Source organism: Chanodichthys erythropterus, chromosome 8 (assembly GCF_024489055.1).
Source record: "Chanodichthys erythropterus isolate Z2021 chromosome 8, ASM2448905v1, whole genome shotgun sequence".
In the NCBI taxonomy this organism is placed as follows: domain Eukaryota; kingdom Metazoa; phylum Chordata; class Actinopteri; order Cypriniformes; family Xenocyprididae; genus Chanodichthys; species Chanodichthys erythropterus.
The window spans coordinates 42,874,491-42,895,678 of NC_090228.1; the positions used below are offsets into that span (position 1 = coordinate 42,874,491).

The following is a 21,188-nucleotide window of genomic DNA, read 5'->3' on the forward strand; positions in this document are numbered from 1 at the left end:
GGCATTCGGATTTAGCATATTCCTTCAAGTCAGTCCTATGTTCATAATAAAAATCTGTTTAAATGTCTGCTGCAATATCTTGTCAGTTGCGTCTTGTTCTGTGTTCACAACAATTCAGTTTTTTCAATGTAAAAGTCTTCACTACTGCCTGACAATCATCAAGACAGTCTTTGCCGCCATCTAATGGCGTAATAATGTAACTTCTGTTGCTTTTCACAATCAGGGACTATTTTTTTTCCGGTGGAAGGAAGGCTTTTAGTGAAAGTTTACTTCATGAAAGTTGCATTGATATGTATTTTTGGCTTTAATATCTGTAGTGTGTGGTAACCATTTTATAAAAGCAATAAGGTACTCGAGGCTAGTGCTGTATCGTGAATAAGTCACCGCTGAAGGGGTTGCAGGCACTCCGTTTTGCATCATGCCTAACAACGCCCTTGACTTATTCACAACACAGCACAGTTTTGGCACATTTGTGAAAACCCTCATTTTGTTCAATGAATCTAACTAAAGTGCACAATAAATGCTTAATTTACAAAAAATAAGGAAAACTGAAGAGGAACACCGAGGGACATGCCTTTTTATGTTGTTTTATGTTTGAATAACTAACTTTGCCTGACTATTTTCTAATTATAAACTAAATATTACACTATTGATGCTGTTAAATCTATCTCAGGACATTGAAGATACTGACACACCAACAAGTGGCTTACATTGAGGACCCACTCCCAACAATAGCCATATTAAAGTCATGACTAAAAGATCAAATATTCCATTATACACTATTTATTAACTTATATATTTACATTGTGGCAGTTTACAGCAAGACAAAAGCTTATATAATATTTTGATTTATTTTGAATTAATTAAACCACCTTCACACCTCCAGAGTGATTTTTGAAATTGCTCCTCATTCTAAACCTCTTGCCATGCACAGATCATTCCAGTTTCTTGCCAGAATGAGTTTGCATATGATGTTTCAAGTTTCTTTTATATGCAAAACTCGTTCCACACCGAGGGCAGGTAAAAGGCTGCTCTCCTGTGTGAACTCTTATGTGAATCCTTAGGGCTCCTTTTAATGCAAAACTCCGATCACACTGAGGGCAGATGTAAGGCTTTTCTCCCGTGTGAGTTCTTATGTGAACCTGAAGGTGTGAATTGTGTTTACAGTCCATTCCACAGTGATCGCACATGAAACGCTTCTCTCCGATGTGAGTTATCACATGATCCTTAAGGAGATCGCCGTCTGTGAACCTCATTCCACAGTGATGACACATAAAACTTGCATGAATCTTTATGTGCTTATTAAGGTTTGCTTTATTTCTCATATTCTTTCCACACTGATCACATGTGAATGGCTTTTCTCTGGTGTGAACTCTTATGTGAGTCCTAAGACCTCCTCTTCGTGAGAAGCTCTTCCCACACTCATTGCAGATGAAAGTGTTTCCTCCAGTGTGAATTTTCATATGAACGTCAAAGTACCATCTAGAAATGAAACTTTTACCACACGGTTGGCAGGTGAAAGGCTTCTCTCCGTTATGAAGTTTCATGTGGATATCAAGGTCTCTTCTATGAATGAAACGTTTTCTACACTGTTTGCAAATTAAACGACGACCTCTTTTTCGTGAGAATTTTTTTCCATTCATGAAATCCTGTTCTTTCTCATTCTGAAATTGCACTTCAATTTCCTTCAGTTCTTGACTCTCCTCTTTCAGCTGCATCAGGTCTAAAACAAAAATACAAGTTAACAGTATTTTAATGACACAAAGCAACAGACATCAAAACCAACGTTAAATCCTCCAAAACACAAGTACACTCGAACCTATACACACTAAGCTACTGAAAGAGGTTAAAAGTTTTATTCTAAATAATTACATGATGTGCAGATTAATTAAATTAAATTGCAAAGTCAATCACATATCAACTTTGGTGAAGAAATTTCCATCAACAGATCATTAAGAGTCATTATATGCAAGATGAGAAAAGCATTGAATAGACATTACATAAAGTAATTTTAGAAAAACATTATGGATATAAATTTAAAATATTTTTTATACAAAAACAGCTTATGTAAAATTCATTTTTAAAACACCCATTTTTCTAACTTTCATTCATGGGGATAACGTGGATAATTTGACATGGTTTAGTATAACACCATGTCCTAACTATATGCGATAAAAGTTATATTTTCCATGTTAATCTTGAGATTTTGTCCTAAATAGCCACGACAGAGACACAAATATTCTATTTTAGAAACGGTTTCTATTTCTCCATGACTGGAACAGCAACACAAAGTATGGCAATGATAATTTCAGGTACTGTTCATGTGCTTAATTTAATGTTAAAAGCGTCTAACGTGAATGTCATTCTGTGTTTCCAGCTTTTTAGCTGTAATGATAACACTGGCTAATTCACCTCAGATCTTGAAAATAAATACATGGGCACAAGAACATTCAAGTGTATTATATGACAAAGATTGGTTCAGTCATACTTTATACTTTAAATTAATGATGAATTTTACTAAGTACTTATTTCATTGTCTGCTGTGCGCTTGCCGAGAGAGCCCGCCCACACTCTCTTCTGATTGGCTATTGTTTTTGATTGATTTTATCGTTTCTCATCGTTGCGTCTAATGTGGACAGTCAAATTGTTTGTCGCTGGAATCTTATCGCATTACGTCTGGTTAGGACACGGTGTTAGATTTTTGCTCATCTTTTGTAAAATGCAGTTTGAAAAAGAAAAAAAAAAATCCACTTTTACCAGTAGATGATTGTAAAGGGCCACAATTTGCCTAGTTGAACTCAATCAATCATAACAATAAAAGTTACTTTTTGAAAGTTTAGCTTTTTTTTTGTACTGAAAAAAAAAAATATAAAAATCAGTTTTCAGTTAGTCCATGTTACACAATAAAAAAAATAAACTAATTTGAATTAATTTAGTTAGTTTGGTTCAAAACCAAATCAACAAATACCCCTGTAAAGCCCTTCCATGCATCACAATCATTAGCATACATTCACTTTCATCTGCTCTGAGTTTATTTAAAGGCACAATCTGTAAGTTTTCGCCACCAGAGGTCACATTTTTAATACAATAACAAAGGCAAAGCTATGAAGGAGAGTGGAACGATGGGAGATGTCGTTTTCACCATCCAGAGAAGTATGGAATTCACAAATCACGTTCACGGAGGAGTAATGAATTATTTTTAGTATTACATGTGTCTGTACATGTGATCACACTATTTTATGTCATCGTAATGAATATGCAGCAAGGAACGTGATGTAATGCTATATTAGCCTGTTACTGATATGAGACTTTTGTCCAATGATTTGGTGGGTTAATGCTGCGCAGTATTACTTTAAGAGTTTGGTTCCAAAACGCGATAAACGCCATTTTCAAAAAATTGACTTTTCGCCAAAATCAGTATTGTATCTGGTCGGTATTGAAATATCATTTATTAATTTTACGCAAAATGCGATATCCGTCGTGTTATTCTGTCATGTTTTCTCCCTTTTTTTCCAAAACGCGACAAACGCCAGTCTCCCTTTTCTGCAGAACGCGATATATCCGCTCAACCAATCACAGCGCTCCATTCCACCCACTGTAAACATTGAAGGCTTTTTTTAAAAGCCGTTTTTAATACCAACGTACTCTGCAAATGTGTTTATTTAACCGTGCGGTGGCGCCAGATACTCTTTAATCGGTAATGACAAATAATTTATAACATTAACAAGATTAATTTTGGGAGTGACGGTTGAATGTATTTTTAGTAAAATGCCTGTATATAAGATAAATATTGGCAAAGTTTAAACTCTGTCATGTATATGAATCAACTTTGAAAAACATTTGAAAAATAACTTTTATATTGATGGATTACAGTTTTTTACAATCGCTAGGACACATTTCTCAATACTTAGGTCACTTTTTCAAAACTCTTCACACAGTTCTCCTAACCAACTTTCATCTTGGCACAGCAGTTAATTTCACATTCAAAATGCACTAAATTTACCAAAACACTTCATTCATGTCTCAAATCAACTCATTCTTCCAGAACACTGACAAAGTGTGTTTGCTTGGTGAAAACCTTTGCTAGTCATAAAACATCGACCTTAAAAACACTAACATCAGTTAGCATTATACAATGTTTTCTTTTTTTAAATTTCTTTATAAAACAAGAATGACACTCTCTACTGCTTATAATTCACCGCAGTACATGTTACATGGTCCATGTTTACATTACAGAACAAAATTATTCCTAAGTTTCCCCTTTTGAATGGATGGTAATGAAACTGAAAAACAAATGCTTGTGTAGGTGTTCAGTTTCATCTAATTCCTCTGATAGTATTTGATTTTTTATATTCAGAATATATTTCATTACAATATTACTATAGAAATGCAGCATATTTCTGCCTTATTCAGTTTTGTATGATGTTATTGTTTTGAACATAAGTTTAACAGTTTTGAAAACAGTATGTAAGCATGTGCAAATTGGCCTGTATGTACAAAGAGTTTTGGCAGTTGTTGTGTCTGAGTGAGAAAATAATTCATGACATTTGAGAGATATAGTCATTGAATGCATTTTGTGCCAAAGCAATGATAATTGATCCTCAGTTTAGCCCACATAGACTTCTGTTGTGCTCACTGTGTGAAGAGTTTTGCAAAAGTGACCTAAGTATTGAGAAACGTGTCCTAGCGTCTGTAAAAAACTGTAATTGCATTTTGAAAAAAAAAAGTGCCATGGATTTATTGCATTTTGGGGAAAAAATAATACATTTTTATAATAAACTTTTTAAAATCAAGATGTAGATTTGAATTTTTAATTTTTTTATAACCAAAAGATGCTATTTGAAAGTTTGAAACAGAAAATAGTGGTTTTCATCTTGCCACTTTCTTGGTAAAGAAAACAACTTTTTACTCAAATTAAACAAAATGGAGTTATTGCGTTTTGGAACCAAACTCTTCACTTGTTTAAAACAATCATACTCATAGTACATTTGAACAAACCCACAGTATTTCTAACTAATGGCTATTTTTGTGCAGTGCATACTGTAAAATTTTGTTGTGAAGCTCTCTCCATCTCGAAAACACCACGCCGATATTAATCCTAGATTTTAGAAGGCGGAAACCTGTGAACGTTTCAAACACTTTAATAACAAAACAAAACGAAAGTAAAGACTTTCAGCCCCTCACAAACGACTGCCATACATCATCCATGAGGATATATATTACGTCACTGATAGGCGACAATGAAAAGGGACGAGCCATTATTAAAATGAGAATTTCTCTGCATTTCTTTCCAAAAAAAAAGCCCTAATTACCATCAAATAAAACCGCTTTAATTAGGACACTCATATGACAATCTTCAAAAATATCCTTCATTTCTGTAAAGCTGGACAGTTTAATAAAAGATCAAATGACTGAGTTCAGTTTTGAGACCAACCTGTTTGTGTTTCAGTATCTTCATGTTTCTCTTCTTCACTCTTCTCTTTAACGAACGCCATCTTCATGTCATGTGAAACTTTTCTGTCATATTTAAGAATAATTAACAAAAATAAAACTCTGTGTGCAATTTCTATGTATTGATTTGCAGATTACCTAATTTAATAATTTCCACTTTCATTACATTCAGGGTTTAGACATTTTTTTTTTTTTAGTTTACCAACAATCCATTTGCATGTCAATTTAAGTTTGAGGTCACAATAAGTCTGTTAATTGTTTAATTGAAATTAAATTACTTTACACAACAAAAAGATTGAACACGCAAGAAACCTTCATCCACACCACTGGACCTTACGAAACGAATGAAATGGGAAAGCTAGTAATTTTCTTTTTGCAGTTGGTTTGTTAAAGTTGTCATTACACATGTTTGTTGTTCTCGTTCATTGAAGCAGTTTGTTTTAAGTGGCATCTAATGTTACATAAATTCATTTAAGTTTCAAAGCTCAATTTTTTCATCACTTCTTGCCAGTTATACATTCCTATTTACGACAGACTCGTTCACGATATATGAGAAGGGTCTGCAGACCATGGACGAGTGGAGCTCCACCTCCACTTGTGTTTTACTAACGTCTCCTGGGATATATGGAGAGAAATGAGACGCACCTTTGCTATCATTCCTATGGATGTGCTTTATAAATAAAAACGATTGTTAATGTTAGAGCATTACAAAGTCATAGTCAATAATAATACATTTATTTTACACCATTTGTAAAAACTATAAAATATACTGTATAGTTGCAATTTAAGTACTTTAAATGCATAAAAACACAAACCTTTCCTCAGCCGAATCACATCAAAGGCAAGAGCTCGTAGCAGCCTTATGACGTCGGATCGCCACACCAAAATAAAAGTCCTGTTCGCGTTTCTGTCTAAAATTTCAAAAGTGCTTAGAAATATAAAAGTCAGGCCAATTTATTGTCAATAAATAAAAACACAAAAAACAAACAAAAATATTCAACTGTTAACATGTTGCAGTGTGATATTAATAATTGTGCAGCATTGAGATTATGTTTGTGTTGTTAATGTATGAGTTTTACCTAGAAACATCCGAGACTACATTCATATTATATTTTTGGTGCCTGAGTCCTGCTGTGTCAAGCACTTCACTAAATCATCACTGTTACAACCCGATATTGACTAGGGGTGCAGGGTATAGCATTTAAATTAATATTGGAAAACAAACAAATATGTATTAGTATTGTGCTGTGCAAAGAGACCAGAAGCCTGGATGCCTATAGAGCAATTAAACACGTAATGTAGTACATTCAAAGTGAGAAGTGTACAAGTGTAACAGTGAAAATAGTGATGATGGGAATGAATATATAGCCTACAATATATAGAGTATGAAGATGAAGACTCAGACAGAGTTCAACACAGGGATTGCAGAAGACTAACAAGACAGTGGCAAAGAAGATTTAGAGGAAGCCCAGATAGCACACGTACGTCTGCAAGATGTCTGTTAAAGATCACTTAATCTGGAAAGCATCTGCTGTTTACAAACATCTAATAGACGTCTTTAAGATGTCAGTTTTACATACATTCTAAATCATAAACATCTTAAAGACGTCTTCTAAACGTCTATTTGACATCTGACAGGATACGTCCTATAGACGTATTCCAGATGAGCAAACACCCTAAATAATAATACGTCTTCCAGACGTAAACACGCACATCAAATAGACGTCTCCGAGATGTACGTGTGCTGGACCCTGATCAAGTCACATTCCAGTCCAAAAATGGGGATAATCTGTGGATTACAACACCACCTCCTCAGACACCGGGAAAGCTAAGCATGGAACCAAAAAGGTTTGCATGTTCTCATGCAAAGAACATTTAGACTATTTTTGGCTTGTTTATGCATGATGCAATTCAGAACACTTTGATTCAAATAAAGGTTTTAAAATGTAGGCTAAGTCAGTGTTTCCCAACCCTGTTCCTGGAGGCACACTAACAGTACACATTTTCCAAATCTTCCTAAACAAACACAGCTGATTCAACTCATCAGTTCATTTGTAGAAACTCCAAGACCAGAAATATATGGTTCAGATAAGGGAGACATTCAAAATGTGTACTGCTGGTGTGCCTCCAGGAACAGGGTTGGCTAAGTATCACTAATTAAGCTAGTATATGTTCAGCTAATTGTCAGACTCTTACATATGACAAATTATGTTTTATAAACAAAGTTTGGGAAGAGTGTGTTCAAACAGTATCTAATCAGTTAGAGAGCAGTTGTGTGTATATCTATATACACTGACGAGAGCCGACTCACCTAGTTACCTCGACAATTTTCTGCACCACGTCTCCACCACCCCGTTCCTTACTCTCTCGGCAGGGGATACAGAGAGAACTGGGCTAAATAAATTCCAAGCTTGGGAGACCTAAATACCTTTAAACAGCATGCCAAATACACTTAATATATATTTTTACTCTATTAAATCATTTGTAAGTGTGAACTTGTGAAAACAACTGCCACCGGTAATTGGACTTTATTCATTTCTTTGTTTAAGATTTATTTTTGCCATTTTATCATAGGTTCAAATCTATAAATCAAAATATTTATTGCATTTACAAAGAAAAGGTTCAGCAAGGCTCTATGGCTATTGCCTCAATGATGTCCAGTGTCTTCAGGTGGATTGCTGAGGCGGATTGGCAGCATTAGGATTATTTGTGATTTGGTCTTAATGATTTAGGACTCTTCTAAACTACTAACTTTTCACAGATTTAGGAGCTAGTTTTAACGCTAAATCACTTCAATGATACACCCATTATTTTTAGGAGTTTCTCCTAAATCGGCAAGTTAGGAGCTACTTTTAGCCTTAAGATGTTGATTGCAAAAAAGACGAGGCTAATGGGAACGTTTGAATAAGAAACAAGAACAAACACATTTTTCCAGCACTTCAAATGTTATTTTTGATGTGACGAAAAAAAAAAACATTAGTTGTCCATCCATCGGAGATTGTCCCAATTTGTAAAACCGAACATTTCAAGATGTAGGAAATAAAACATTTGATAGAAAGCACTTTCATTTAAAAATAAAAAAAATAATTGCCACTATAACCAGCAGATGACAGCAGAGGAGCATTTATTGGCTCATATTAGATATTTTTTTCCCCACAATTTGCTTTAGGATAAATTTTCCACATATCATTCCAGTTTCTCGCCAGAATGAGTTTGCATATGACGTTTCAAGTCTCTTTTATAAGTAAAACTCGTTCCACACCGAGGGCAGGTAAAAGGTCGCTCTCCTGTGTGAACTCTTATGTGAATCCTTAGGTTTCCTTTAAATGCAAAACTCCGATCACACTGAGGGCAGATGTAAGGCTTTTCTCCCGTGTGAGTTCTTATGTGAACCTGAAGGTTTGCATTGTTTTTACAGTCCATTCCACAGTGATCGCACATGAAACGCTTCTCTCCGATGTGAGTTATCACATGATCCTTAAGGAGATCGCCGTCAGTGAACCTCATTCCACAGTGATGACACATAAAACTGTTCTCTCTTAAGTGAATCTTCATGTGCTTATTAAAGGTTGCTTTGAATCTCATATTCTTTCCACACTGATCACATGTGAATGGGTTCTCTCTGGTGTGAACTCTTATGTGAGTCCTAAGACCTCCTCTTCGTGAGAAGCTCTTCCCACACTCGTTGCAGATGAAAGTGTTTCCTCCAGTGTGAATTTTCATATGAACGTCAAAGTTTCCTCTTTGAGTGAAACTTATTCCACACTGTTGGCAGCTGAAAGGCTTCTCTCCGTTATGAAGTTTCATGTGGACATTAAGGTTTCCTCTATGAGTGAAACTTTTACCACACTGTTGGCAGATTAAATGGTGTCTAGTTTTTGCCTTTTGAGCTCTTTTTCGTGAGGAAGTCTTTTTTGTCTTTTTTGAGCAACTAAAATAGTTTTTTCCATTTATGAAATCCTGATCTTTGTCATTCTGAATTTGCACTTCTATTTCCTTCAGTTCTTGACTCTCCTCTTTCAGCTGCATCAGGTCTAAAACAAAAATACAAGTTAACACTATTTTAATGACACAAAGCAACCAACATAAAAGCATTAAAGTATCCTAAACAAATAGCATCATAACCATTAACAATTACAAGCGATACAATATACAAACATGTTTTATTCCAATTAATTACATGATGTGCATCTTTATTAAATCACATTGCAAATTAATCACATCAACTTTGGTAAAGAAATTACACCCAAAAGATGAGAAAACATTGAATAGACATTACAAAAAGTCTTTTTTTGAAAAATACTTTAATTCAACTTTTTAAATTAAATTTTTTTAAAAAAACTTTAAATTTACTTTACAAAAAAAAATAAATAAGGTGAAAGTGAGATTTCTTAGATTAGTCAAGTAAATAATAGAAAAATTAAAAATGAACGCCAGAGCCAAGTGCTAGCACAAAGTGCTCCCATTCTCCACATTCATTAGGTTTACAGTCGGTTTAACAGTCCTATCGAATTTATTATTAGATAAAACTATAAAACAAAGAAAGTAAACGATATACGAAAAGGAATACAGCGTTTGCCATGTGCTTGATGCCCAATGTGCCTATTTTTATATTATATATATATATATATATTATATATACACAGTGCCCTCCACAATTATTGGCACCCTTAGTAAATAGCGGCTGTGAAAATAAATCTGCATTGTTTATCCTTTTGATCTTTCATTCAAAAAATTCACAAAATTCTAACCTTTCATTGAAGGAAAACAGATGAAAGTGGGGGGAAACTCACATTATGAAATAAATGTTTTTCTCCAATACATGTTTGCCACAATTATTGGCACCCCTAGAAATTCTTATGAGTAAAATATATCTGAAGTATATTCCCATTCATATTTACATTTTTTAGAACATCAGGGTGATCATGAGCATGAAAGTGTCCAGCCATGACTTCCTGTTTCACAGGAGTATAAACATGAGGAAACACAAAGGCCAAATTCCCTTAATCATTCATCACAATGAGTAAAACCACAGAAAATATATTTCTGATGTGCAGCAAAAGATTGTTGAACTTCACAAAATAGAAAGTGGCTGTAAGAAAATACCTAAAACATTGAAAATCCCCATTTCCATCATCAGGGCAATAATTAAGAAGTTCCAATCAACTAAACGTTACAAATCTGCCTGGAAGAGGACGTGTGTCTAAATCGTCCTAATGCACGGTGAGGAGGAAAGTTTGAGTGGACAAAGACTCTCCGAGGATCACAGCTGGAGAACTGCAGAGATTAGTTGAGTCTTGAGTCTCAGAATGTCTAAAAAAAAATGTCAAACAGCACCTACCTGTACATCCCCACAAGTTGTTCGGGATGGTTTCAAGAAAAATCCTCTGCTCTCATCCAGAAACAATCTCCAGCATATTCAGTTGTCAGACAAGACTGGAACTTCAAAAGGGATCAGCTTCTACGGTCAGATGAAACAAAAAAAAAAAAGAGCTTTTTGGCAGCAAACCCACCAGATGGGTTTGGTGCACACATGGATAAAAAGTGCCCCATGTCCACGGTTAAATATACTGCTGGATCTTTAATGTTGTGGGCCTATTTTTCTGCTGGAGGTCCTGGACAACTTGTTCAGATATATCGTATCATGGATTCTACCAAATAGATAAAAAATCAAAACCTGACCGCTTCTGCTATAAATCCAATAATGGGCCGTGGTTGGATCTTCCATCAGGACAATGATCCAAAACAAACATCAAAACCAGCACAAAAATGTGTCACTGAGCACAAAATGAAGCTTCTGCCATCCCAGTCCCCTGACCTGAACCCTAAAGAAAATGAGTGGAGTGAACTGAAGAGAAGAAGCACCAACATGGAGCTGGAATCTGAAGGATCTGGAGAGATTCTGCATGGAGGAATGGTCTCTGATCTCTTGTCAGGTGTTCTCCAAACTCATCAGGCATTTTAAAAGACGACTTGGAGTTGTTATCTTGGGAAAAGGACATTGCAATAATTGGGTGCCAATAATTGTGGCCAACATGAAGTAGAGAAAAACATTTATTTCATAATGAGCTTTCCCCCCCATTTTCAATTGTTTTACTTAAATGAAAAGTTTTAATTTTGTGAATTTTTTAAATGAAAGATCAAAAGGATAAACAATGCAGATTTATTTTCATATCCGCCTTTGCCCATATTTACTAAGGGTGCCAATAATTGTGGAGGGCACTGTATATAACTGGGTTTACTTTTTTTACTTCCTCTGAAGCTATCAGTCATTCTCCATCTGGAAACAAAGCAATGTTTACAAGACACCAGTTTGATACAGCGAACACTTTTCAGGATGATAATTAAAAAAAAAATCTAATAGACATCTAATTTTAAAGATGATAACTCACAGTTTACTTATTGAGAAATAAATATTTGTGTTAGTTACATAATTGATAGAAATTAATGGCTTTATTTTCATGTGATCTCAACATGTCTCTCCACATGAGGCGACCCCCTGGGTCAAATAAATCTGCCTTAATTAGGACACTCATATGACATTGTTCAAAAATATCTTTCATTTCTGTAGTGGTAGACATTTTAATAAGGATCAAATGACTGAGTTCAGTTTTGAGACCAACCTGTTTGTGTTTCAGTATCTTCATGTTTCTTTTCTTCGCTCTTCTCTTTAATTAACGCCATCTTCATGTCATGTGGATCTCAGTTGCTCCAACCAGAGTTTTTCTGTCATATTTAAAAATAATTAAAGAAAAATATCAAAACTAAAACTGTGTGTGCAATTTTTATGTATTTGCAAATTCCATGATTTGCAGATTACTTTTTCATTACATTCAGGTTTTAGACACATTTTTTTTTTTTTTTTTTTTACCAACATATCTAACGTAATTTTCTTTTTGCAGTTGTCATTACACGTTTGTTGTTTTCGTTCATATTTACTGTTTTTGAATCGAGTGATTCAAACAGTGAATCGTTTTGTGAAGCAATTGGCTTTAAGTGGCATCAAACGTTACATAAATTGGGTTATTTCAAAAAGCTCAGTTTCTTCATCACTTCTTGACAGTTACTAAATTCCTATTTACGACAGACTCGTTCACGATATATGGAGAGAAATGAGACGCACCTTTGCTATCATTCATGCATTACTCATAAAAAACATTATTAAATGTAAAAGTCAATAATACTACATTTACACAACTTGTATAAACTATACAATATACTGTATAGTTTATCGATTTAAGTACTTTAAATGCATAAAAACAAAAACCTTTCTTCCGCCGAATCACAACACATGCAAGAGCGCAGTGCAGCCTTATGACATCAGATCGCCACACCAAAATAAAAGTCCTGTTCGCGTTTCTGTCTAAAATCTCAAAAGTGCATAGAAAATATGTCACGGGTACTCAGAATTGAAATCTTAGTGAAATACATATTTAAAATGCGTTGTTTAATGATGTGCCAATGAAAGAGTGTGTAGCTGTAGGGAGATAAACAGTCACATTTGAGCGCAGACACAATATTTGTCAATAAAAATTATTTTAATTAGTGCCATGGATTACTTTAAAACACAAAACAAAGACAAACGCAACATTCAACAGTTAACATGTTGCAGTGTGCTGTTAATAATATTATGTAGCAATTTGATTATGTTTGTGTTGTTAATGTAACCACAAAAGAGAACTACAGCAGGACATCTTTTTATGCTAAGTACTGTAACGTTACTTGTTTGCTTAGCGGCTTGTGTAAATGACTAATTCACCTTTCATGATAACATTGTAAATGGACACTTATGGTGGTCAGCTAAACAAATGTATTTAAACACACACAATACATCATCATATTATCCCTGGATAACTTTTGATTCACTAGACATTTGTGTTGTTTACATCATATGCGCTTACTGTATGTGCTGATTACCAACAAAACAAAGACTTGATGCAGTTTTACTTAGCGTGAAAAACAGTGTGTGAAACTGATGACCACTGATGTAGCTAGTAGCAGAACTAGAGACCAGAAACAATGCTGTAGTTCCTGACAACAGTTACCAAACTAATAACACCAACTTTGGTGACTGTTCTGCTCATTACATGATGATGGAAATCATGGAATTGACCTGTTTTTAGTGCTTGTACAATTTCTGGAAAGATGACAAGCCAAAACCATCTGGCCTTGGGGCTTTACCATTTTTCAATGATCCAATAGCATCCAAGATCTTGTGCTTAGAAATACTACTAGACGGTGCCTCCATATCCTCTTCACTTAATCTAGAGAGATTTGCACTGTCCAAAAAATGTATTGCATATTCACTTGCTGAGGAATAAAGTTGAGAATAATATATCTTAGTTGGTGTGTCTTGCCATTCATATCCTTTAATGATGAGATTACATTAGCTGTTTGCCTACCTCTAGGCATTCTGCAAGCTAATACTAAATAGATTAACAAAATACACAATTTTACCAACCGCTGGTTTGCTGAGAAGACGATTTTTTTGGGTAGGTTTCCAGCTCAACAAAACAGCATGTGGTAAGCCATCTTGTTACTACTACTCTGGCACTTGTGAGTTCAATATTCATCCACTAGGTGTCTCTATGCAGGGGCCAAAAGTGGCACTCTGGGCTTTTGAAGTTAAATTTGACAGGTTTTTTTTGTTTGTTAATTTTGGGTAGCAGCAATTAACAGCAGCCAAATTTGACCACATGGGTTCTCCAGAAACCAGTCTTTCTAACTAAATTAATTTCAAGTCTCATTCTTTCCCAAATCCATGTATGTTTTCAATGGCAAAGTCCATGTTACTATTAAATGCCCTACATGTACTGTATATTAGCAAGCGAAGACAGTTAATGCAGGTGTTTGCAACAGGAAACCTTTGTGGAGTTTCAGACTGATGATGAAATCCAATGGATGGTGGAGGATGAAATCCAGTTGGAGGAACTTGATAGAACCCAGTGGCAAACGCTAAAATTGCACCAGGTTTCTGTGAACTCTCCTCCTTTTGAAGAAAGGAAAATAAAAATCTATCATGCCATTTTAAATCATTTGACTCTGTGGATTAGGGTTATATCTTCCACAGTAATGAGATATAGTAATTGATTAAATGTAGAATAACTTACCTCTTTTCAAAGTTTTTAGTTATCCACTGCGTTGTCAGACTTAACATTGGCATCAGGGACACAATGTCTTCTGTGACTGACAGTGACTGGTTATCAATACTTATGAATTACATTATCTTTGGTTATAGTTTTTGCTTTCTTGCTGTCCAGTGTCTAGGGTTCGTTTTTTTTTAGCATGGCTGCAATTGATGGCTGAAAGAAAGTTTTTCGTATTTTCCATTTGGCTTGCATTGAGCACTGGCGTTTGTGCATTGCAACTGAAGTGAACAGCTCATCCTGTCACGTAACTGTCAAAAATAAATATGCATGTGAAAATAAGCAACGAGAAAATACAGAGACACAATGAAACACAGGTGCTCCTGATGCACTTGACAGTATGTTTGGTATAAAACATCAATTATCCATCAACTCTATATCTTATGACTCATATGAAATAAAATAAAATAAGTAAAAGAACAATTTTAACCTTGAAGACAAATAAAATGATCTCTGATGATGCCTTGGGACCTTTGGCTGTTTTACCACCTTGTTTGGTGGTGGTGTGCCTTTGTGGTGTTTGGGAGGCCTTCCTCTCATCTCCTTTTCAGTATGGATCAGTGCTTTGGCTACATCTAAGCTCTTATGGTCTTGAAGTGCTTCACAAGTAGCCACACATTGTTGACAGCAATGTCAATCATTTGCCAAAATTTAGTCATGTAGCAGCGATGGAACTTTGCAGGGGTGGTTCGACACAGGGCAACCAACAATAATAAGACTCACACTTTCTCTGTCTCTCCCCACAGCCCACGATCTCCCACGATACATTGCCCCTTTTAGGGTTAAGCAGGAGGTGTCAGAAAAGTCACCACAGGGATAACTGGCTTGAGGCGGCAAAGTGTTCATAGTGTTATGCCCCGTTCTATTAAAAGAAGGGGCTGGCGTGAGATTGGTGGATAACAGGGAAACCGACTCCAGCCGACAGATCACCACAGACAGCAAACTAAGATCCACACAAAATTTATTAAGGTGGAATACAAAGAGATCAAATAAAAGGAGCCATGGCTTCAGGGTGCCCCAAGGCCAAAACAACAAACGTAACAGCTTAAAAATAAAATAAATAATTACCCTACCAAAAGAAACAAAAATACAATCAACTTCCCTAACTCCCTAACACAAACAAATCGCAAAGAAAGTCAAAAATAAATGGCAGGACACCCCTATGCTCCTAAAGCATAAACAAAAATGTAATTGAAGCACTTTAAACAAAACAGGAACTGTGGTTCACGATCTGCCGACGGGAGAAGGAATCCGGAGCCCCTCACGCCACCAGGCCAATGCCAGAATGAGCTCTCCATCTTCCGAGAGCGCCGCCCTTTTAAACGGAGCAGCCGCAAGCTCAGCCAATGACTATCTGCCCACAGCAGCCAATCCCTGCACAGACATTTGAAAGGGAAAAAACAAAACTCCACACACAAAACAAGACAGATTCCGAATATCGTAACAATAGCGACGTCGCTTTTTGATCCTTCGACGTTGGCTCTTTCTGTCATTGTGGCACAGAATTCACCAAGTGTTGGATTGTTCACCCAATAATAAGGAACGTGAGCTGGGTTTAGACCGTCGTTGAAACAGGTTAGTTTTACCCTACTGATGTCATGTCCTTGCAATAGTAATCCTGCATATAATAGAACCGCAGGTTCAGAAATTTGGTGCATGTGCTTGGCTGAGGAGCCACTGATGCGAAGCTACCATCTGCGGGATTATGACTGAAATCAGAATCCCACCTAAACGGAACGATACCGCAGCACCCGTGGGAATTTCAGCCGATTTGCACGTCAGGACTGCTCATTAGATGTTAGGCATGCAATATGCATTGCACATGCACTGAATCTTATTATGAGGAAGTCTTTAGATGACATCAGTATCTTCAATGAAATTTCTAATCTAAATGTAGGAAACCTGTTACTATTTCTGAACCAGCACTACAGCAAAAGAGAGACTGGCCTAAGTTCAAGCTACAGTAGAATTTTTTAGGGAGAAAAGGGTGTAGAGTTCAAGAGTTCATAGAAGGTTGCTCAAAGCCACTTTAAGGCAAGCCTGCATCCTTAGAAAAAGCGTAAAGACCTTTGCACACTGAGTCTGAAATTTTCGCATGCGTTTTTTTTTTTCGTATTCGTGATCCTAAAAATTCGTCACACTTGCACACTGACTCCGATGCGCATTAATGAATCTGTTGCAGAGGAATTTAAAAAAAAAACAAAACAAAGCAAAACAATACAAAATGGAGTCTTCAAGCAGTGAGCACGATTTAGTTGTCCTCTCTTTTTACCTATGCATTTGCTGATTGAGAACTGTGCTATGTCAGTTCTGTATAGAGTTAGTCCAGGAAGATTCGTCTGTAAGGGTACCGTTTAAACACACAGCTGCTTGACAAATATTTATATTTTTTTTGAGTTATCCCTGAATGCAGCTCTGTTTAGAGTTAGTCCAGGAATATTTGTCAGTAAGGGTAATGTTTAAACGCACAGCTTCCTGAAAAATAAAAACAGTTATCCCTCTGCGTAAGGAAGATCCATTTAGATCTGCTCTGATGGATAGATCCGTTTAGATCCGCTCTGAAGGACAACAAAAATTCTCCCTGAAGTTTCCTAACTCTTCCATCTAGATAGCGAAATTCTCTGTTTTTACGGTTATATCTATTTCTTATGTGTTCCATTATTATTATGTATTTGATTATTTTTTATGTACAGCACTTTGAATTACCATTGTACGGAAGAGGATTAGGGCCAAGCAATAATAAAAAAATAAAAAAAATCTCGAGATTAAAGTTGTTAAATTTCAAGAAAAAGTCGAGATAAAATGTTGGGAATAGTCATTTGTCACGGTGCACATAAAAAAAACAAGAAGATAGGATCCAATTGCAGCGGTTGTTTATTGGGGAATCCAGAAACATATATCCAAAGCCAGGCAAGGGGTCAAAATCCAGAATCCCAGTCCATAAAACAAAAAGCCAGAGAAACAAAGAGCACGTAACAAAAAAACAACGAACCACAACCAGGGACAGACACAACTGAGATTAAATAGACAAACACTAATTAACAAACACAAAACAGCTGGGTGCAATGATGAATGGTAATTAGTCCAGGGAGTGTATATGGGAAATGTAGTTCATGAAATGAGTGAAACAATGAGTCCGGGAAGGAGTGCCCTCTAGAGGCTGAAGGCACTCTCACAGGTGATCGTGACATTACCCCCCCTCAAAGGAGCGGCTACCAGACGCTCCACCAGACAAAAAACAAAAACACAAAAAAAAAACTCAGGAGGGAGGTGGACAGGAGGAGGATCAGGGGGAGGGATGGTGGGCCAGATCCAGGGTGCCCAACTGATAGCCAGGGTGGTGCTGGAGGAACTAACCAGGCTGGTTCCAGTGGTTCTGGAGTCCTGGCTGATTGCCAGGGTGGTGGCGGAGGAACTGACCAGGCTGGTTCCAACGGTTCTGAAATCCTGGCTGATTGCCAGGGTGGTGGCGGAGGAACTGACCAGGCTGGTTCCAACGGTTCAGACGGCCTGGGCAGTGGCGGCAGGGCAGAAAGCCTGGGCGGCGGCGATAGGGCAGAAGGCTTGGATGATGGCGGCAGGACAGAAGATCTGGGCGGCGGCGGCAGGGCAGAAGGCTTGGACGGCGGCAGCAGGGCAGAAGGCTTGGACGATGGCGACAGGGCTGGCCAAGGGTGCTTCGTGGCCGTAGCTCTCAGGGAGAGCGGAGTACTCAGGGACGGCAGCGGGTTCAGACTGGAGCTGCTCAGGGACGGCAGCGTGCTCAGACTGGGGCTGCTCTGGGACGGCAGCGTGCTCAGACTGGGGCTGCTCTGGGACGGCAGCGTGCTCAGACTGGGGCTGCTCTGGGACGGCAGCGTGCTCAGACTGGGGCTGCTCTGGGACGGCAGCGTGCTCAGACTGGGGCTGCTCTGGGACGGCAGCGTGCTCAGACTGGGGCTGCTCTGGGACGGCAGCGTGCTCAGACTGGGGCTGCTCTGGGACGGCAGCGTGCTCAGACTGGGGCTGCTCTGGGACGGCAGCGTGCTCAGACTGGGGCTGCTCTGGGACGGCAGCGTGCTCAGACTGGGGCTGCTCTGGGACGGCAGCGTGCTCAGACTGGGGCTGCGGCGCCGGCAGGGCAAGGCGCTTCGGTGGCGCCGGCAGGGCAATGCGCTTCGGTGGCGCCGGCAGGGCAAGGCGCTTGGAGAAACAAAGAACAACCTCTAGAGTGGCCTCCAGGCCTTAGAGGAGGAGGAGAAGGGCTTCCTCCATCCTACGCTTATGAGGGTGAGGCGGTGGCACACCCAAAATGAACTCACTAGCTGGAGCGGCCTCTGTAGTAGACCCACTGGCTGGAGCGGACCCACTGGCTGGAGCGGACTCACTGGCTGGAGCGGACCCACTGGCTGGAGCGGACTCACTGGCTGGAGCGGACTCACTGGCTGGAGCGGACTCACTGGCTGGAGCGGACTCACTGGCTGGAGCGGACTCACTGGCTGGAGCGGACTCACTGGCTGGAGCGGACTCACTGGCTGGAGCGGACTCACTGGCTGGAGCCTTCCTCCTCCGTTTCCTTCTCTTCCGTGTGGGAAGCGAAGATTCAGCGCCCACCTCCTCAGTGATCTCAAGAACGGACTCACGAGCTGGAACGGACTTACTGACTGGAACGGGCTCTGAAGTGGACTCACTGACTGGAACGGGTTCTGGAGTGGACTCACTGACTGGAGCGGGCTCTAAAGTGGACTCACTGACTGGAGCGGGCTCTGAAGTAGACTCACTGACTGGAGCGGGCTCTGAAGTGGACTCACTGACTGGAGCGGGCTCTGAAGATGACTCACTCACTGGAACGGGCTCTGAAGTGGACTCACTAACTGGAGCGGACTCACTGACTGGAGCGGGCTCTGAAGTAGACTCACTGACTGGAACGGGCTCTGAAGTGGACTCACTGACTGGAACGGGCTCTGAAGTGGACTCACTGACTGGAACGGGCTCTGACGTGGACTCACTGACTGGAGCGGGCTCTGAAGTGGACTCACTAACTGGAGCGGGCTCTGAAGTGGACTCACTGATTGGAACGGGCTCTGAAGTAGACTCACTGACTGGAACGGGCTCTGGAGTGGACTCACTGACTGGAGCGGGCTCTGTAGTGGACTCACTGACTGGAGAGGACTCACTGACTGGAGCGGGCTCTGAAGTAGACTCACTGACTGGAACGGGCTCTGAAGTGGACTCACTGACTGGAACGGGCTCTGACGTGGACTCACTAACTGGAGCGGGCTCTGAAGTGGACTCACTAACTGGAACAGGCTCTGAAGTGGACTCACTGACTGGAACGGGCTCTGAAGTAGACTCACTGACTGGAACGGGCTCTGGAGTGGACTCACTGACTGGAGCGGGCTCTGGAGTGGACTCACTGACTGGAACGGGCTCTGACGTGGACTCACTAACTGGAGCGGGCTCTGAAGTGGACTCACTAACTGGAGCGGGCTCTGAAGTGGACTCACTGACTGGAACGGGCTCTGAAGTGGACTCACTGACTGGAACGGGCTCTGAAGTGGACTCACTGACTGGAACGGGCTCTGGACTGGACTCACTGGCTGGAGCGGGCTCTGGACTGGACTCACTGGCTGGAGCGGGCTCTGGACTGGACTCACTGGCTGGAGCGGGCTCTGGACTGGACTCACTGGCTGGAGCGGGCTCTGGAGTGGACTCACTGGCTGGAGCGGGCTCTGGAGTGGACTCACTGGCTGGAGCGGGCTCTGGAGTGGACTCACTGGCTGGAGCGGGCTCTGGAGTGGACTCACTGGCTGGAGCGGGCTCTGGAGTGGACTCACTGGCTGGAGCGGGCTCTGAAGTGGACTCACTGGCTGGAACGGGTTCACTAGCTGGAGACTTCTTCCTTCTCCTCCTCCTCCTCCCTTTACCGGGGTGAAGCTGAGGCTCAGTGCCCACCTCCTCAATGCCTTCTGAAACGGAATCATGGGCTGGAGCATACAAACTACCTGGCTGACTCAGTGAGGTCCATTCCCTCCGACGGCGAAGATATGTGGCGAACCTCCAGAAATCTAAACTCCGTAGCCCCTCCATCTCACATTGAGGCAGAGGATCGTCGAGACAGCAATTAAAAGTATCCTTCAGCGCCACGTCGTTGTATCTCAGCCCCACCGCCATCGTCCAAAAGACCTTGGCGAAGCATCCTACCTCTTCTCCCTCCTGGCGTAGAGCCATCACTGCCCCAAGCAGTGCCACACGCTCCCTGCAAGTGGCTGACGGAATAGTCCTCATGCTGCTGGATCCTTATAATGGTGGTTCGTTCTGTCACGGTGCACATAAAAAAACAAGAAGATAGGATCCAATTGCAGCGGTTGTTTATTGGGGAATCCAGAAACATATATCCAAAGCCAGGCAAGGGGTCAAAATCCAGAATCCCAGTCCATAAAACAAAAAGCCAGAGAAACAAAGAGCACGTAACAAAAAAACAACGAACCACAACCAGGGACAGACACAACTGAGATTAAATAGACAAACACTAATTAACAAACACAAAACAGCTGGGTGCAATGATGAATGGTAATTAGTCCAGGGAGTGTATATGGGAAATGTAGTTCA

General features: G+C 39.6%; 2 protein-coding genes across 8 annotated transcripts; both read right to left on the reverse strand.

Moving 5' to 3' along the window:
- Positions 1–774: 774 nt before the first annotated feature.
- Positions 775–6,296, reverse strand: LOC137025004 (gastrula zinc finger protein XlCGF57.1-like). 2 transcript variants are annotated; one of them, XM_067393009.1, is made up of 3 exons: positions 6,267–6,296; positions 5,435–5,517; positions 775–1,723 (listed from the first exon to the last, which is right to left on the reverse strand). In XM_067393009.1, the coding sequence occupies exons 2-3, from the start codon at positions 5,499–5,501 to the stop codon at positions 936–938; spliced, it is 855 nt and encodes a 284-aa protein (XP_067249110.1). In that variant the 5' UTR covers positions 5,502–5,517; positions 6,267–6,296; the 3' UTR covers positions 775–935. The 2 variants fall into 2 exon arrangements, with proteins under 2 accessions (XP_067249110.1, XP_067249108.1); XM_067393007.1 differs by lacking the exon at positions 6,267–6,296 and having other exon boundaries at positions 5,435–6,230.
- A 2,290-nt stretch (positions 6,297–8,586) lies between these two features.
- LOC137025002 (gastrula zinc finger protein XlCGF57.1-like) lies at positions 8,587–12,766 on the reverse strand. Of its 6 annotated transcripts, none has more exons than XM_067393006.1 (4): positions 12,719–12,766; positions 12,075–12,177; positions 10,793–10,912; positions 8,587–9,485 (listed from the first exon to the last, which is right to left on the reverse strand). In XM_067393006.1, the coding sequence occupies exon 4, from the start codon at positions 9,478–9,480 to the stop codon at positions 8,638–8,640; it is 843 nt and encodes a 280-aa protein (XP_067249107.1). In that variant the 5' UTR covers positions 9,481–9,485; positions 10,793–10,912; positions 12,075–12,177; positions 12,719–12,766; the 3' UTR covers positions 8,587–8,637. The 6 variants fall into 6 exon arrangements, with proteins under 6 accessions (XP_067249107.1, XP_067249106.1, XP_067249102.1 ...); XM_067393005.1 differs by having other exon boundaries at positions 10,793–11,437; XM_067393001.1 differs by lacking the exon at positions 10,793–10,912.
- Between the last annotated feature and the right edge of the window lie 8,422 nt (positions 12,767–21,188).

What these genes read in the sequence shown, in the direction of transcription:
- LOC137025004 (XM_067393009.1), bottom strand. Translation starts at nt 5,501, where the DNA reads ATGAAGATGGCGTTCGTTAAAGAGAAGAGTGAAGAAGAGAAACATGAA. An exon ending in AGATACTGAAACACAAACAG is followed by an intron (nt 1,724 to 5,434) that starts GTTGGTCTCAAA and finishes TTTTTGTTTTAG; the next exon opens with ACCTGATGCAGCTGAAAGAG.
- LOC137025002 (XM_067393001.1), bottom strand. Translation starts at nt 12,141, where the DNA reads ATGAAGATGGCGTTAATTAAAGAGAAGAGCGAAGAAAAGAAACATGAA. An exon ending in AGATACTGAAACACAAACAG is followed by an intron (nt 9,486 to 12,074) that starts GTTGGTCTCAAA and finishes TTTTTGTTTTAG; the next exon opens with ACCTGATGCAGCTGAAAGAG.